This window comes from Leishmania major, chromosome 18 (assembly GCF_000002725.2).
Source record: "Leishmania major strain Friedlin complete genome, chromosome 18".
NCBI classification, from domain to species: domain Eukaryota; phylum Euglenozoa; class Kinetoplastea; order Trypanosomatida; family Trypanosomatidae; genus Leishmania; species Leishmania major.
The window spans coordinates 599,759-617,380 of record NC_007259.2 but is presented as its reverse complement, the minus strand read 5'-3'; the positions used below and the strand labels follow the sequence as shown (position 1 = coordinate 617,380).

At 56.6% G+C, this 17,622-nt stretch overlaps 3 protein-coding genes across 3 annotated transcripts; all 3 read right to left on the bottom strand.

The window, feature by feature from the left end:
* Nucleotides 1-2,320: 2,320 nt before the first annotated feature.
* Nucleotides 2,321-3,457, bottom strand: LMJF_18_1380 (putative pyruvate dehydrogenase E1 component alpha subunit; the record flags this gene model as incomplete). Its single annotated transcript, XM_001682495.1, has 1 exon — nt 2,321-3,457. One exon carries the CDS (start codon nt 3,455-3,457, stop codon nt 2,321-2,323), a length of 1,137 nt encoding a protein of 378 aa, XP_001682547.1.
* Nucleotides 3,458-6,457: 3,000 nt separating this feature from the next.
* On the bottom strand, nt 6,458-8,929 carry LMJF_18_1370 (putative heat shock protein; the record flags this gene model as incomplete). The annotated part of the gene is made up of 1 exon (XM_001682494.1): nt 6,458-8,929. The coding sequence occupies one exon, from the start codon at nt 8,927-8,929 to the stop codon at nt 6,458-6,460; it is 2,472 nt and encodes an 823-aa protein (XP_001682546.1).
* Nucleotides 8,930-10,263: 1,334 nt separating this feature from the next.
* On the bottom strand, nt 10,264-13,146 carry LMJF_18_1360 (conserved hypothetical protein; the record flags this gene model as incomplete). Its single annotated transcript, XM_001682493.1, has 1 exon — nt 10,264-13,146. One exon carries the CDS (start codon nt 13,144-13,146, stop codon nt 10,264-10,266), a length of 2,883 nt encoding a protein of 960 aa, XP_001682545.1.
* Between the last annotated feature and the right edge of the window lie 4,476 nt (nt 13,147-17,622).

The window sequence follows — 17,622 nt, the reverse complement described above, 5'->3', positions numbered from 1 at the left end:
CGTGAATGTGGGTTCGCATATGCTGGAGGGAGGGGAGGGGAGGGGGGCAGAAGGAAGGAAATCCGTTGCGGCGCCAAGAAAATCACGCGCGCGTGCGCCCGCGGACTTCGATGCAAACCGATGCCGCCGGCACCATCACGGCGGGTGCGCGGAACAGAAAGAGAGAGAAGGGCGGGTGTGATGGGGAGAGGGAGATAAAGAATCAGTGACTAAGACGAAGAGATGGCTAAAGAGGAGGACGGCGCAGGTGCGGCAATCTCGCAGCGGAGCTCAGCTTAAGGTGCGTGGTGCTTGCAGTCTTGCCACTCCCCCCCCCCTTCTCCATTGCTCTCTATCTCCGTCAAACACGGAAAAGACAAGATGGTAAGCAAGAAAGAGCGTCTTCTCCTGTGGCTGATGCAGTCAGCCGCGCCACCCAACCACCGCTTCCACTGTGCATGAAAGAGGTGGGAAAAAGAGGACAGGATGGAGGCACGCATGAGAAAATGTACCTGCCGCCGCTGCTGCCATGATAGAGGCTAGGAGAGGAGGAAGGACGCTTGACACGTACTCGAATCTGCTGAGCCTTTTTTGTTTCGTGAACGTTTCTCGCGCGTGTGTGTGTGTGTGTGTATCGGTGTGTGCGTCGGTGTGTATGTGTCGGTGGTGGTGTCCCTTTCCTTTGTTTCGTTGAAAAATTAGCGTTAAGGCACCCTTCACGCCGCGCACCTCCGCCTCTACTCCCCCCCCCACTCACATCTTCGCTCTTAGCTTTCCCGTTCCTCTCCACGTCCTGTGTGTTTGGGTGTCAGTCGATGCCTGCGCATGCCTCTGCGTGCGAATACAGAAGAGACATCTGCCCATGCTGCTTTTCACCGTCATCCATGCGACGTGTGCCCACATGCATCGCCATCGCACATCGCAGGTAAAGACGGCATCGAGCGCAGCACCGTCCCTCTCGCCCTCAACCCCTCTCTTCTATCTTGCACGCTCGCTCTTTTATTCTTGCTCTCAGCAACAGTCCGCAGCCGACGAACCGAATACCGGGCGAGATGAAGAGCGACAAGGAGGCGCAATGCGCAGGTGCACACACACGAGCAACCAAACGCAGCAACACCGGCACAAGCGCGGAAGCAAGTCTCTACAACATCCACACAAGCACCCGCCCACACACACACACACAAATAGTATGCGTGCAGCATGCATGCCGTGCTCACACCATCATCGTACACGGAACGCACACGTGCGCCAAGGAGGCCTGAAGAGAACACGGAATCTTGACACGAGATGATGGGCGCCAAATGAAGAAAAAGCATTCAGACACATGGGAAAAGAGAGGTGCGGAGGGTGGACAACACGCAAAGATTTTATAGTAGAAGGCCGAAAACAAGAGAAGGACGGAACACGTCCATCGAGTCTACTCGCACACACGCACAGAGAAAGAGAGACAAGCAGACACACACACACACACACACACACACCGTCAGCGAATGGATTTGTACGCGTGATTGTGCACATGCATGCTTCTTCAATTTGCCAAAACCACTAGCATGCAGTAAACTAGACCTCGCTGTTTGGCGTTGCTCTTTTTTTCTTGTCGGTCACCATCGCGGGAGGTGAGAAGGGGGGCGGAGGAGCGGAGGGGCGGGTGTTCGACGGAGAGTGTTTGAGAATACACCCACGCACGCTTGCAAAAAAAAGGGGAACGAAACAAACAACAAAAAAACATTCGCTAGAGTCGTGTTCGCTTTTGTGTGTGCATGTGTATGTGTGTGTGTGTGTGTGTGTGTGTGTGTGTGTGCGGGTAATGCGTGACGCGCATATGATAGGAGTACGCGGATTTGGGCTGTATGTGCACATACGTGCGCCCCCCACCCACCCCCCATCCCTCTGCTCACAAGGCGTATTCGCTCTTCTCGCTGTCTCAGGAGCACATGTCCGAAAAAACTCACATAAATGCGGCAAAAAAAAAGTTGCCGTCGCTCGCTTCGGCTGTTTCCTCTATGTCTCTGTTGTTGTTTCGTGTAGGCATCGCACAGACAAGACGCGACGACGTTGATGGAGGAATGAAGGTTGCATGACGTGAGGCAGGGAGCACACATCGGTATGTGTACGTGTTGGAGGCTGTGTGTATTTAAAAAAAAAAACATATAGAGAGAGACACACACGTACACACAGCACGATCGCCACGCCAACAAGGACAACAAAGGCGAACCAGCAAGGCGTGAGGAGGCACAGACACCCAAACACACAGAGAGCGAGAGAGCGCGGCACACAAGGCGTCAGGCACACATCTCGAGGCACGCCTCCTCGGCCTCACTTCGCTATCCGTCTTTCCTGATTAGGGCTTGTGGTACACAGTGCCCTGGCAAGTGCGGTGCTCGTACTGCTCACCCACGTAGATGTCCGTGAAGAGCTCATCCAGCTTTGTCATAGGCTGTTTCTGGGCCTTCTGCAGGTCCTGGTCCACCTCCTTCTTTACGTCTTTCTCCATCTTGCTCATCTCGTCCTCGGTCATGATGCCCTCCGTTGCCATGAACTCGCGCATCTTGCGAATGCAGTCACGCTCCTGCTTCACGTGCTGGATGTCGCTCTTGGTGCGGTACTGGTTGTCGGGGTCTGACATGCTATGGCCCATGTAGCGGTAGCAGTCCAGCTCCATCACAATCGGGCCTTTGCCCGACATGCAGTAGTCGCGTGCGTAGCGGGTGCCCTCCTGCACCGCGAGCACGTCCATGCCATCGACCTTGATACCAGGGATGTAGTCACCACGGCGGTAAAACTCCGCCTGATAGGAGCCGCGAGCGGCGCTAGTGCCCATACCGAAGTGGTTGTTCTCCACGGCGAAGATGACGGGGAGGCGCTGCAGAGCGGCAATGTTCATGGACTCGTAGATCTGGCCCTGGTTGGCAGCACCGTCGCCGTAGAAGGTGACCGCGACGTGCTTCGGGCTGTCGCGGTTCTCCATCGCGAAGCGCCAGGCAAGGCCAGCGCCGATGGAGACCTGCGCACCGACGATACCATTACCGCCGTAGAAGCCGTTATCCACCCTGTACATGTGCATCGAGCCACCCTTGCCCTTGCTGCAGCCGCCCTGACGACCGAACATTTCAGCGAAGACATCCTCGGGCTTGCCACCGCGAGAAATGTACCAGCCGTGATCACGGTAGCCAGTGATAATGGGGTCCTCGAAGGTCAGAACGTTCTCCATGCCAGCCGGGATGGCCTCCTGCCCGATGTAGAGGTGGCAGAAGCCGCGAATCTTCTTTAGCTTGTAGGACTGATCGCACAGAGACTCCATGCGGCGGATGCGGAACATCAGGGCAAGGCTCTGCTTCAGCTGCTCTGCGTCGTATACCGCCTGCGTCGGCAGGGGTGCCATGTCGGTGCGGCCAGCCGTGTGCAGCTTGAAGGGGCGCTGCGGCTTCAGCGGCACCGTCTTGGTGTCCAGAAGGCAGCGAGTCGCGCACTTGAACATAATGATAGACGAATGTGCGTATGGGGGAGGGGGGAGGGAGGGAGGGAGGGAGGCAAAGGTCGGTTCGAGAGAAAAAGAGCTGTCACTACGCGTTGGCTCCGTGCAATGTGAAGCATCGGTGGGGTGGCATGGGTGTACAGAAGCGTATGCGGGGAAAGGAGAGGTATGAAGGGGGACAGACAAAGAGAGATGACGAAAAGAAAGAGGCACCGGTCAATGTGAAAGAAGATGGCACAGCCCGAAAAGTAGCAAGAGACGGATATACACGAGCAAGGGAACGCAAATGATCAGCGACGGGCTCATGTCCGTCACACATGCACGCACGGACAAACACGACACCCCACGCCTATTCCCGTGCTCCTCGACAGATCACCGCCTTCGACCGTTTTCCTTCAAACAACGGTGAGCCTTTTATAGACCCATGCCGGATACACTGATAGCGCAGTTCTCGAGTCGCCTGTGCACGTGAGACTTGCTCATCGGCATGGCTGCCTGGACCAATCGTGTCGGCTTACCCTTTCTGCGTGCCACGGTCCATGCTGTTCTCCCTTTTCGTTGTTTTTTGGTTGTTTTGCTTCCTTCGTGCTCTCTTCTCTCGTACGCATATATGTGTATGTGTATGTGTATGTGCGTTGGGTGTGTTGGGTGCGTTCACCAGCGTGGCTCTTGAAGAGTGCCGCAAGCCAGTGCCACCTCTATCAGTCTCCCATCCCCCACACACACCACCACCACCACCACCCACACACACACACACACCACTACCCAACCTCACCACACACCTTATCGACTCCGTTGGCCTCGCTTCCATTCGCGTTCTCTCGGCTGGAGATCAGCTTTGAAAAGCATGCCAACAATGCAAATTATGTAACGGAGCCTTGGAGATGCGGATACAGGTGCAAGCCGGCGTGCATACACACACGCACACGCATTCACCAATAACGAAAAACGGGGTACAAACTCGCTCCTTGTTATCAGCACTGAGAGGCTCAAAAGACGAAAAAGGGAGAGAGAAGAGAGAGAGAGGGCGAAATAATACGGAGAGTCTCACTGACCAAACAGAACACAAAAACCCACACAGCCATTTCGCTGGATATTGTTGCGTGTGTGTGTGTGTGTGTGTGTGTGCAGGTGTCTGTATGTATGTTTATGCTTTGTCTCTCTCTCTCTCTCTCTGTGTGTGTGTGTGTGTCGCCTTCTCTCATTAATTCTATATCGATCTCCATCGATCTATATCCATATCTATATACATATATAGACAGACAGATAGATATAGATCGATTGATAGAGAGAGGGATAAATAAATATATATAGAGATAGATAGATATAGATATAGATATATGTTACACGCTCCTTTTCTTCTCCTTGCCTTTGTGTCTGATAAACGGGGGAGGGGGGGGGACAGAAAGCATCGTCTCTTTTGTGTTTTTCTTCTGGACAACAAACGAAGCGAGGGCGGAGAGCGGCGCTTCAGAGGAGAAACGGAGTGGAGTCATCATCATCCGCGTTGTACGCGAGCACAGGCATGCGTCGCTCCCCCACCCACCCCACCCGCCCACCCAATGCACAACAATAAAAAGGGCGGGCAGGCAGAACACCAAAACAAAAACAGAAGGTACCAAACAGGAGAACACCTGATAAGTTAGAGCTAAACCGAAAAACGGGTGTGTGTGTGTGTGTGATCATCTCGCAAGAGAAAAAGAAGGCGCACATGCACGCATGTACACACACACACACACCAGCAACGGGAGGGGAGGGTGTGTGTGTGTGGGGGGGGGGGGGGGCAAACATAGAGGGGTGCCTTCCAAGAAGGTGAGAAAGCGAACGAAAAGGAGGAAGGCGTGTAGCACCGAATACGCGAATGTGTGCTGCCTCTCCCAGCACAGACGAGAAACACACACGGGAGCGAGTGAGGGGGATGCGGTGCCTGCTCCACGGAGAGTGGCTGCGAGACGCGCGGCGGTGCAGAGTTGACATGGGGAAAGGGGGCGTACATGCACACACACATACAGAGATGCATGATTGCGCACGCACCAAACTCGTGCCTCACTGACGCGATCCGGTAACGGCGTCCTGCGCGCGTAAGTGCGCAAGTGTAAAGCTCGAGTACGCGTTCGCGCATAACCATGCATAAAAAGAATTATAAAGAGTGCTCAATACGGAGGGGGGAGGGCACAAGAATCGGCTCCCACGCACGTCCGCATCAAGCAGCTCTCTCCCATTCCTCCACACACCCACACGCTCGTCCAAAGTACATTCCAAGGAGAACAACGTCCACGATAACAGCACCGATAACCCGCTCCCGCCCACGGCTCCCTCCTCATGCGTCATGGGCCCGTCTTTCCTTCTTCGCATCGGCGCACCTCACCCCCACCCCCTCCCCAGAGACACATACACACACATACACAGCAGCAGGAGCACATATCGAAGAGCGGCGGAAGAGAGAGGGTTGGGGATGGGGGGAGGTATAGAAACAGAAAACATCTGCACAATCAACAGAAACCCTTTTAAAAAAATGGAGGGGACAACATGGGAAAAGGGAAGGAAAGAGACGAACGGGCAGCCGCTAAGGTGTTTGAGAAAGACGAGGCAGGGCTCACATACACCAAGACACACACACACACACACACACACACACACATACAGACACGCACGCACACGCACACGAAACGAAATAATAATAGAGAGAGAAGCGGCAATACGAGAAAACAAAAACAAAGAGAACGAAAAAGAACCCCAAGAATACGGCGAGTGAATGCATGTGCGTGTCCGAGCGGGGAAAGCTTTCGCGTGTGCTCGCATGTGTGCCGCCGTGATAGAAAAAAAAAACGGCAGAGGGATGTCAAGGAGAGGAGAAGGATGGGGCAGACAGAGGACAACGTGCGTAGTGAAGCGCGACAGACACGCACACACACGCAGGCGGCACCCCTGCCATGACACATCTGGCCTTCCCCCCTCCCTCCTTTTTCAATACCCCCCTCCCCCTTCTGTCATCTTTATCGCTTAATCGAGCTCCGGTGCGTTCGTCGGCGCAGGCACTTCCTCCTCAGGAGCCTTCTGCTGGGGCGCGGCCTCCGCACCCGCCGCCGCCTCGGCTGCCACGTCCTCCTCAGCATTCTCCGGCTTCTTGCTCTCCTTGGGCTTCGGCGGGGCTGGCTTCGTCATGACTTTGTGGATGCCCTGCTCCACCTCCGACGCCTTCTTCTCGAGGTCCGCTTTCGACAGCATCGTGTCCTGCGTCTTGGGAGCCGCCAGCATCGCCGCAACCTGTTGGTCCACCCACGCCTTCGCCTGCTCGGCCGTGGCTGCAGCCTCCTTCAGCTCCTCCTCAGTGATGTGCTCCTTCTTACCGATAAGGTCGAGCGCCTTCTGTTGGGCAGCCATAATGCGAGTTTGGACACCCTTCGCCGCGAACTCGACGTCCTCGCGAGTGCGAAGGCGGTTGTACGCGGCGTCGCCGATGGCACGCAGCGCCTGTACGCGGCGCTCGTACTCCTCGAATGTAGAGAACTCGCCGTCTTCGTAGAGCCACTGCTCATCCTCATCGCACTGGCGCACAAAGTTGGCCGCCGCATCCGGCGCGGCGTACTCGATCAGCATGCCACCCGGCGAGAGACGAGGGCGAAAGTCGAGAATGTAGCTTTCCAGCTCGTTCTTCTTGATGCGCGTGCGAACGATGCGGCAGTCGCGCTCGCACATCTCCGCCTCGGCCTTGCGGAAAACCAGGACAGACTCGCCGCTGTGTCCAAGGATCTCCACGTTCGGCTTCACCGACACAACAATCGCAGCCTCCTTCGTCTTCTTGACCGGCTTGACCGGCTTGGGCGGCTCGGCCAGCGCCTCCTCGTTCTCCTTCTCCGGGCCCTCGCCGTTCTCGGCGGCAGGGGCAGCGTCCGGCGCCTCCTCGACCTCGTACACGTCGATCGCCTCCGCCTTCTCCAGCTCCACCACACCATCCGGCTGGATGCAGATACGGACGCGCATCTCGTTCACCGCACCCTTCGCCTTCGAAGGCAAGCCCATCTCCCACTCACCGATGATGTAGTTGCACGGCTGCACAATCTCCTTAACCCCCTCGTTTTCGTAATCGTAGAAGGCGTAGATCTTCGGCGCACTCGAGCACGGGAAGCGCACGTCCAGCTTCTTCGGGTAGCTGTCCGCCGCCCCCAGCAGCTTCACGACCTTATTCACCTGCGGCAAGAAAGGCACGGAGCTGGGGGAGCGTGGGTTCTCGGCGTGGTAGCCCAGCAGAATTGGGTACGTTGGCAGCTCCGATACCTTGAACTCGCGCACCTGGAACTTCGGCGAGAGCATGGCCGCCACAATCGCGCACCCGCGTGCCGTGGACTCAGACGCGTTCAAAGTGAAGCTAGGCCCGCGGCCCAGCACCTCCTCCACCAACCTCTTCATCATCGGAATACGGCAGCCACCGCCGATCATCTCGATAGAGTGGAAGTCATCGCGGTTGACGCCCGCCTCGGCAAACCCGCGCTCGATCACGAGCTTGATGGAGTGGAGAACATCCTGGCAGAGGGACTCCATGGTGGCACGCTCAAAGACGGGAATGCTGACGTCGATGTCCATCAAGTTCTCGACGTTCAGCGGTGCCGATTGGTTCGCAGACAGGAGGTATTTGAGCCGCTCGCACGCCTGCACCAGGCGCAAGCGAGCGCGCTTGTTCTGCGAGACGTCGACATTGTAGCGGGACTTCACTTCATTCAGCATGTGCTCGTAGAGCAGGTAGTCGCAGTCACGAGTGCCAGTGTTACGGTCGAAGGTGCGGGCGAGGATTTTGCAGTTGCCGCGCCAGAACTTGCACACGGAGAAAACCGTGGCGCCATATCCAATGTCGAGAATGCCGACCACCTGCCCCTCCTCCATCGTCTCCTTCAGCGAGGCGCCGCGGAAAATGCCGTAGTCCACCGCTGACGCAGTTGTCTCGTTGATGAGGGACATGCAGTGCAGTCCCGCCACCTCAGCCGCCTGGTACATGAGGCGGCGCTGCTCCGCGGTGTAGTAGCACGGCACGGTGATCACAAAGTCGCGCACGTCCGCCTTCACGCGTGGGTCCGTCGTGGCAGCTTCGTTGACGTAGCTGCGCAGCCGCTGCAGCATCATGGCCAGCACCTGCTCCGGGTAGAAGTGCTTCTCCTCGCCGCAGTAGTTGACGCTAAACATGAGCCGTCCGCTTGTGTCGCCGATGATGTTACACGTCAGGAACTTGAGCTCCCGAGAGAGCTGGGAGTCGTCCATGCGCATGCCGATGAAGCGCTTGAGCAAGAAGACGGTATTCTGAGCGTTGCGGACGTAGCGGTCCAGCCCCTGCTCCCCGATAAACCGCTCATCGTCGACGAACGAAACAATGGTGGTCGTCTCGCGCTTGCTGACCTCGTTTGTCACGATGTCCACCCCGCCGTAGCGGGTGATGGCCACCGTGGAGTTGACGTTGCCGAAATCGATGCCGAACACAGACATGACACCGATGCTTTTGGTCACGGTTGGTTTAATTCTTCTTTGTTGTTGTTGCCGTGTCGTTGTGCTGTCTGCGCTCTGTAGTTTGTTTCGTGCGGCGTGAGGAGAGACGGGAGGGATGGAGAAGAGGTATGATACCTGCTACTGGAACGGGTATCGAGATCTTTAAGTGAAGCGTGTGAAGAGACGGGTTATAGTGGTTGTGGGGTGTGCGTGACTACCAACCCAGGCAGGTGACGGTTCAGGCGCAGGCCAGCAAGTGTAGTGGGACAGTAAACGCCAGCAAGCACACACATGAATGGAGTGACATATGCAAAAAAAAAAAAGATGAAGAAGAGAGAGGGGAAAAGGGAGAGTAGGGTGAAAGAGGGACGCATCTGAGCACGCACTTGCATATGTGTGCTCCATTTTCCCGCCTCGATCTTCGTGCGCGCGGCTCACTGATGAAGGATTGGAGGAGGGGGGAGGCGCCAATGACAGGCGAGCCTCTGCGTCACCACAACAGCAGAAGTGGAGCAAATGGAGGAAGAGTGCGCGCCAGAGAAGCGGCGCGCAGGCATACACACGTCAGTGAAGACCATCATATCTGCGCACGCATGAGGGGCAGCAAAGGAGGCGCAGCAGCAAGCGTTTGCACGTGCACTCTCTCTGTCTTTCTCCCTCTCCTTCGAGCACGTCGTGCAAGGGTGGACAGCGGATGTGTCCTTTCCTTCTTGACCCCGCCGCTCTCGGCCGGTGCGCGTGCCCGTTGTTGCGGCTTGTGTCTTTTCGGCCACTCAAAGAGAGGGAGGCAGACAGAGAGAGAGCAGCCGCACGATGGCCTTTCGAGTTGTTTTCTGGTTGCTGGTGCATGTGCGCGTGTGTGTTTGTGTGGGAATGTCGAGCATGCGGCGTAGAGCCACAAAGGCAAACAAAAGACAGGCGTCAAGCCAATATGTACCTTGCCGTCGCATACAAGGATACCTTGGCCAGCAGCAGCAGCAGCAACAGCAACAGCAGCGCCGGCAGAGCAGCATTCTACCACCATCAACACCCCTCTCTCCTCCGCTGCTGCTGCTCGTGCCACGGATGCCCACACACAGCCTCTTCTCACTTTTCCTCTTCTAGTCTAACCATCACCCGTACGGAGCAAAAGACAACCAGGCACAGGCACAGGAGCAGGCACAGAGGCGGGCGCCACATCAGCGCACCAGCCCCTCACCCACCCCTCGCATCCTCAGCAAGTGCGAGCGCACCTCCACGCAGGGCATCCCCGGCCGCCTCAACGCCACGCAAGCACACTGCAATGATGCACACGCATTTTGCCCTTTCTCTCTGTTGTCCTCTTTCTCTCGCAATCAATGCCACGGGCGAAATGGGGAGGACGCGGAGGGCCGACCACCGGCACCGTCCGACTCTGCGCCGGCCCCGCCAGCGTTATTGGAATGACCGCTGGCATTCGTAAGCGTGTGGACGGGGCTGCGATGCTGCATCGACTGGGGCGTGCTAGACAGCGATGCTGCAGCAGACAGCTTGGTGGCGGCGCGACGAGGAGCGGGTGCTGGGGAAGCAGGAGCAGCTGACGAAGACGCCGGTGCCGCACCAGTGGCAGCCATGACGCTCTCACTAGTAGTAGGGCAGCGTCCGGTCGGATTGGTGTTGCGAAAGACGTGATACCGTGCGCTATTCTCTTTGGCTGAGGACACTTGTCCACCAATGCGCTGCGCCGCAGCGCTGGCCTCCCGGCACACCCGCTCAAAGTCGTCCTCGCGCCGCGCCTGCAGCTTCGCGTCTTCGAGAAAGGCATCGAGCTTCTTCGATAGCTGATCCCGCTCGCGCCGCAGCAGCTCAGTCTCCTCCTTCGCCTTCAGGGCGTCACGGCGTGCTGCTTCAGCAGCCTGGCGTAGCTCCGGCAGCTCCCGCAGACGTCGCTGAAGATCCTCCATCTGTCTATGCCACTGCGCATCGCCGACAGTGCGCTGCTTGAGCGCCTTCACCTCCTCGCGCAGCCCCGTGCACTCCTTCTGGATTAGCTGATACTGCTCGTGCAAGCGGATGTTCTCGCGCATCAGCTGCTCCTTGTCCTGCGTCTGACGATCCTCGGCCATGCGAGTTTTCTCCACCTCGGTGCAGCGGGAGCGCAGCGTCTTCACTTCCTCTTGTATCAAGGCCCGAGCCTTCTCAGCGGCCTTCCAGTCCGCGTGCAGAGTCGCGTAGCGCTGCTCCTGCCTCGACTTTTCGTTCACCAGCGCCGCAGCCAGCTCCGCTTTCTCCTTCTCGACGATATCGCAGCGCCTCTGAAGCTCTTGCGCGAGGGTGCTGCCCTCGCCAGAAGCAGCGCGGAGCTGATCCGCCTCCACCTGGGCACGCTGCCGCTGCTCCACCGCCTCTTTGCATTGACCGCGCAGCCGCTCCAGTTCTTCCTGCATGTGAGTCAGATCTCTCTGAGCGGTGCGGTGCTCTACCAGAGCAGCACTCTCGCGCGCTGCCGTCTCCTCGCTCTCTCGCACCGCTGCTCGGGCTGCCTCCTGTGCCTCGTCTAGCTGGGCTCGCAATGATGCCAGCTCCTCCTCCATCACCGCCCGCACCCGCTGCAGGTCGTCGCGATGTCGCCCCATGGCCGCCGACTGTTCGGCGGCAGTTTGCACCTTGTGAGCCTTGTACTCCTTACTCTGTGCCTGCAGATTGCGTTCCACAACGTCCAGCTTCGCGACCGTCTCCTCCAACCTGTGCTGCAGCGTCATCGCTGTGTCGTCTGCCACCTCGCAGTCGTGCTCGAGCTCACGTACGCGGGCGTCGTACTCGTCCTGCATCGTCCGCTGTGTCGCCTTCATCTCCGCCACCACGGCCTCCGCGCGCAGCCGCTCCTCGCGCAAGGAGTTGTGAAGTTCTTGTATCTGTGACGCGGCATCGCGCAGCGCGGCGTCTGCCTCGGCTAGAGCATTTGTCTTCTGGCTGCTCACCTGCTCGTGCTGCGTGCACTGTCGCTCCAGTTCTTCCAGCTGCCGCTGCATCGCACCGTTGGCCTCCAAGAGCTCCGTCATTTCGGCCTCGTGCGCGCGTGCCAGCACCGTCTGGGACTCGACCAGCTGCTGCGCCTTGCCAAGCCGTTCCGTCATCGTCTCCAGCTGCCGCTGAACGTAGGCGTGCTCTTCCACCGGCACCGACCCACCCTGTGTGGACCGCAGCTTCATCTCAGACAAGACAACAGCGTGCTCGTTCTGCAGCAGCGTGAGCTGCTGCCAGAGGTCCTTGTTCTCGGACATGACCGCCAGCAGGAACTCGTGTGTCTCACGCTCGACACCGTCGCGGTAGTCCGTCCATTGCTTGTCTATATCGTCGAGAGCTGCCTCGGCACGCTTTAGTCGAGCGTCGACATCCGTGGCAGCCGACAGCACGGAGCTGCGCGCCACGAAGAAGTTTGTTTGCGACTCTTCGCTAGACGTTGTCAAGGACTCCAGCGACGTCAGCAGACGATCGACGAGGGCCTGGTGGGTATTGTGCATCTCGGTCTGTATCCGGCGCACCTCGACAGTGGGAATGAAGTGGGACCGGTCTTCCAGTCGCAGCTGCACCTCCTTCGGGTCCAGTCCCTTGGTTGCCTCGAGCTGCTGGAGACGGCGCTGCAGGCGCTCCTGGGCCCACTCCGCCTCGCGCAGTGCCAGCCGCTGCTCCTCCCGCTCCTTCTGCACCTGATGGCGCTGGTTGCGCTCTTTGACCAGGTGCTCCTCCAACGTCTTGACGTCGCTCTCGGTAGAGGTCAGCTTCTCCACTGTTGCGCTGTAGCGGTGCGTGAGAGACGTGTACGCGGCCTTCTGTTCATTGAGCTGATGGCGCGTGTCGACAAGGCGGGCGTTGGCCTCCTGCAGCTCTGCCTTGAGCCGCTCCGTCTCGCGATGCGCCTGCTGCACCTGCTGTTGCAGGAGTCGGCGCTGGAAATCTAGACTGGCCTCGCTAACGTATGGCAGGCTGGCAGCCCCGAGCGACGTCGAGAGGGTCTGGGTAGACAGCGGCGGCAGCGCTGCTGAGGGGTCTGCGTAATCGTCATGGGCACCACAGTGCTGCGACGACTGCAGGTGTAAGCCTCCCCCCATAGCAGCGCCCTGGCGAGACGGGCTGCCGCGCTGCGTTTGGGTGGTCGCAGTGCCGCCATTCACGGAAGATCGATCAGCAGGGGAGCCGAACAAGCTCGGGTCGGCATCCTGCAAGGGTATGATGAAGGCGTCTTTCCCAGACATCATATGCGGTGCGTGTGAAAGGGGCGTGTATGTGGATGTATGCGTGAATGTATGTCAGTGGTCTACTCTACATTAGCGAATAGGCGTGCATGCGTGTCTTAGCGTCGGTTCTGACCAACACACCCGTGCACATGCGCGAGTGCCTTCACGCAACGATCAATTTGACCCCGAACGATTTTGCCCACTTGCGGGTGTGGTGAGGGCGAACAAATCGCTCCGCGGCGAGAGGGAGCACTGTTGAGGGATGCGATAGGGACGGCGCGCGTGCGGTCGCGGTTGGAGCAGCGCAGGCACACACACACACACACACACGCACGCACACCGCAGAAATTGCACCGGATGAGAAGAGGGAAAGGGCAAAAGTGAGGGCGCTGGAGAGGTCGAACGAATGTGCAGGTGATAAGCGGCATGGAGCAGGAGACACGCATGAGCGAGTCACTGTTGCCAAACACCTCCACTATCTGTGTACTTGTTTGTGTGGGTGTGGGTGTGTGTGTGTGTGTGTGAGGATTAGCAGCGACGAAAAGAAGGGGACGAAAGAGGGCAGCAGAGGAGTCGTGTCGTGACGCTTGATTTCGTGCGCTCATTGCTTCGGATGCAGCAGTGCAGAGAGACGAAAAGACACGCACGCAAAATGGTTCCTCTTCCCTTCCTACAGCGTCGCCTGCTAACTCATCGCTCACGTCCACCACCACCCGAAGTGACACCTGACCGAGACGAGATCCTTTTTGGTGCGAACACGAACAAAAGGGCTGTCGCCCCTTCCCTTCATCCCCGTGTGCTCGTAGCCTTTGGTTGCTGTTGCTCATTTGTGTTCTCGGTGTCCAGTCCTCGGGAAAGAGCACACACACACACACACATACATATATACATATATAGGCATATACAGACATATGTATATATATATATATACATATATGTGTGTGTATGTGGATATACGCGCTCGCCCATGTTGGTGCGTCTGTGTTTGTCGCCCAGCAACCACGCGTGGGGCAGAGGCCCGACTAGACGACAGAGCAAGTCGAACGCACGTACACGGAGAGACGAACAATGAAAGGATGTGAAATGAAGATAGACCTCCGTGCAGCCATGTACAGGTACTATATATATATACATACATATAAACATGCGTGTGTATGTATGTGCGTATGTGCCCGGTGCCGGTGATACAAGTACACAGAGAGAGAGGGAGACGCACAACGCCGGACCAGATCACAGCTGTGGTGGCTGCACTAGACGAAGCGCTACTGCAGTGGTACTATAAAGCGCATGTATGGTGCAAAACAGAAAGACGTAGATGCATACATAAATGCGTGTAAGTGTGTGTTTGCGTGTGTGTGTGTGTGTGTGTGTGTCTGTGTGTGTGTGTGTGTGTGTGTGTGTGCACGCGTACGTAAAGGCGCAGCGCACAAACACACACACACACACACGCAAACAACGACAAGCGACCAGTGTGGGAAAACAAAAAAAAACTCTACAATGACTCCACTCATGCACTCTGCCAGGCAAAACCCGTAGACACACACACACACACACACACACACACACTAAGCACGGCAGGAAAGAGGGGAGAAGAGACACACACTGGAAATGTATAATCGAAAGATAAACCAAGTATTGGTGTCAACCAAAGCAAGCGGAGGAGCGGAATGAGCGCAAGAGCACAAAAATGCCGAAGAAGTTCAAACAAAACAAAAAAAAAGTAAGAGATGTAAGCGGTCATCGAAAACGCCGGATGGAGCCGTTGCCCGCATCTCTCCATTTTTCAGTTTTTTGTCGCAGTCTCTACCACACAGACACATATACACACGCATGCGCTCCTTGAAAGAAAGATCTAGACTCGTTTTGTTGCTGTTTGGCTTCCTAGACGCTCACGCAGAGGCAACTCTTACGCATCAACGAGTGTACGACGCTGGTAGAAGTAAGTTTTGTGTATCACGCGTGCGTGCCATGTCAGTTGGGAGAGGTTAAGATGAGCAGAAGTGTACACAGTGGCGCAGCAGAGGGAGAGCGGAGAAGCAGGAAGGAGTGCAAGAGGAAAAGGCGAAAAGGAAAGGTGTGCGTTACCGACAGAGGGGCCGGCCACTGTAATGGCATCAAGGCGACACCCCAAGCCCATGATGCCGCAGAGTGTAGCTGAAAAAGAAAGGGGAGAGGCAGGTGGATGAGCGAAAAATAATGTACAGTATGCGGTGTGCGACACTAGTCCTCTGTGATTTATTCCGTCGTAAGGCAGGGCGCATCACAGCCAATGCCATATCCGTTTCCCCTCACCACACATCCTGTGTGCGCACACGTGCATACGCCACTGGAGACACGAGCGTGAAATGACACGAGTCGCCAAAGAAGGAAGAAAAAGTCACTGTACGTCGACAGTTCACTTCCAGAAAGAGGAAGCATCAAAAACTATAGAGGGTGTATATTAAGCACCGCTCACCCTCTGCCTTGTCCGTGTGCGTGTATGCGCACGACTCTCCCGCTACTGGTTTCGCCCCGCCGTCCTCCACCCCCTCCCTGACGCATACGCATGCGCCATCACGCACGCATGTGAGCTCGGAGAGAAAGGAGGGCACCGGATGGGGTGGCAGGCAGCACAGAAAGACGCGCGTACACGTGCAGCGAGGAGCACGGATGGAGAGGGGCGGGTGGAAGCGGCGAATGTACGCGAAACATATGTTGTACACCGCCGACACCGACAGCAGCACATGGCAAGAAGGCGGAGGCGGAGAGAGCTGACCGACAAAACGAAGAAAAAATGGATCCGCTATCGGCACCCAGGCGCCGCACTACTATCACGCATACGGGCACGTGAGCGAGCGACGGCATGCATGACTCGCTTGCTCGGTAACCCTTCGTTTTTCTTTGCGTTTACTTTGCGATACGGAGAAAGAAGGAAAAAAATCGAGAGCGATAAAGGGGCCGTAAGATAGGACGAAAGAGCTACGGGTGATGCCTGGCTGCCTGCATGTGTGTGTGTGTGTGTGTGTGTGTGTGTGCCTAACATAACGAAGGCAAAACAAGGACGGAGAAAACGAAAATGCTACAAAAGGCAAGCTGAGAAGAGGCGAATTCAGAACGAAAAAAAAAGGAGGAGGAGGAGGAGGTGGTGGTGGTGGAAGAGGTGGTCGTGGTGGTGGTGGAGGGATGCAGGTTAGAACGCGTATGTGCGCGCGTGCCGCACGATGAAGCAAAGAAGGATGCGCAGAAAAAAAAAGAAAAAAAGAAGGAAGTACAGACTCTCGCTCTCTCCCGCCGTGGCACGGCGTGCACACCCAACCATCCCAAAAAAAAAAAACGAAACGAAAGAGAAGGCTGCACTCGGCACGGCACGTGCACCCGTATCCGCCCCCTCGCTTGCGCGTCGTCTTTTTCGCTCTCGTTTTTGGTCACTGATAGAGACAACTACGTCGTTTAGCGGGGCGTGAAGAACACGAGATGAGGGCCACCTGTCTATGCACACACACACACACACATATATATATATATACACACACAATGAAGGCAACGAAAAGGCGTTGAAGAAAAACTGCGAGCAGCAAAAGGGGGAGGGCCAAGTGCCGAGAACATGTAAGGAGGCAGAAAGAAGCAAGCGAGCGGGGTTATCTCCGCAGATGGGGGAGGGGGGCAGTACGTGCATGAGACGAGAGAGAATCAAGAAGCACCTCCTGTGGCCGTGCCGTCGGCACGGCCACAATGGCAGCCATGACATCACAGCAGTACCAAAAACAGAGTTGAAGTAGGAGTAGCGAAGTGGCGTGTGCGTGTGTGTGTGTGTATGCTGAAATGAAAGTGGGATGGTCGGAGGCAAGGGGAGCGAAGGAGAGAGGTGTGTGCACATCCAAGTGTGATACGCACACATACACACACAAACGCAAGAGAAAGATGATGAAGCTCTCGCAGCGATGGCGATGGCGATGACACGCGGAATCGCATCATGAAAAAGACGCCCCCCCACACACACACATACACACATCACCACCACCATTAAAAAAGGGAAGAGTGAAGCACGACAGAGACTGGAGAGAGGGAGAAAGAGCTCTACCTTTTGTAGCATATCGAAGAGATGGAGAGAGGGAGCGGAGACACACACACACACACACACGCACACGCACAGACAAAAATGCAAGGAGGATGAAAGCAGAGAGCAAAACGATGAAGATACGGCAGAGAAGAGGAGCTGAACTGGTAAAGAGAAAACGCACACGCACACACCAACAACACAAACATAAGCCACAGAAGAACGGAAAAGGCTGCGCGGACGAAGCCAAGAGCAGCAACAAGAACAACAACAAAAAAAAAAACAACGAGCATGTTCAATACATTAACCAAACCGAACCATGGCGAAACTAGCGAACACAAAGGAGGAGGCGACAGCGCCAGCAAAGGCGACGCAAGGCCGCCGGAAAAGCAGAAGGCATGAACAAAAAAAATGACTGAGCCCACCGTCTCCAACTCGCAGTAGCATCTGCTTTAGCGCCC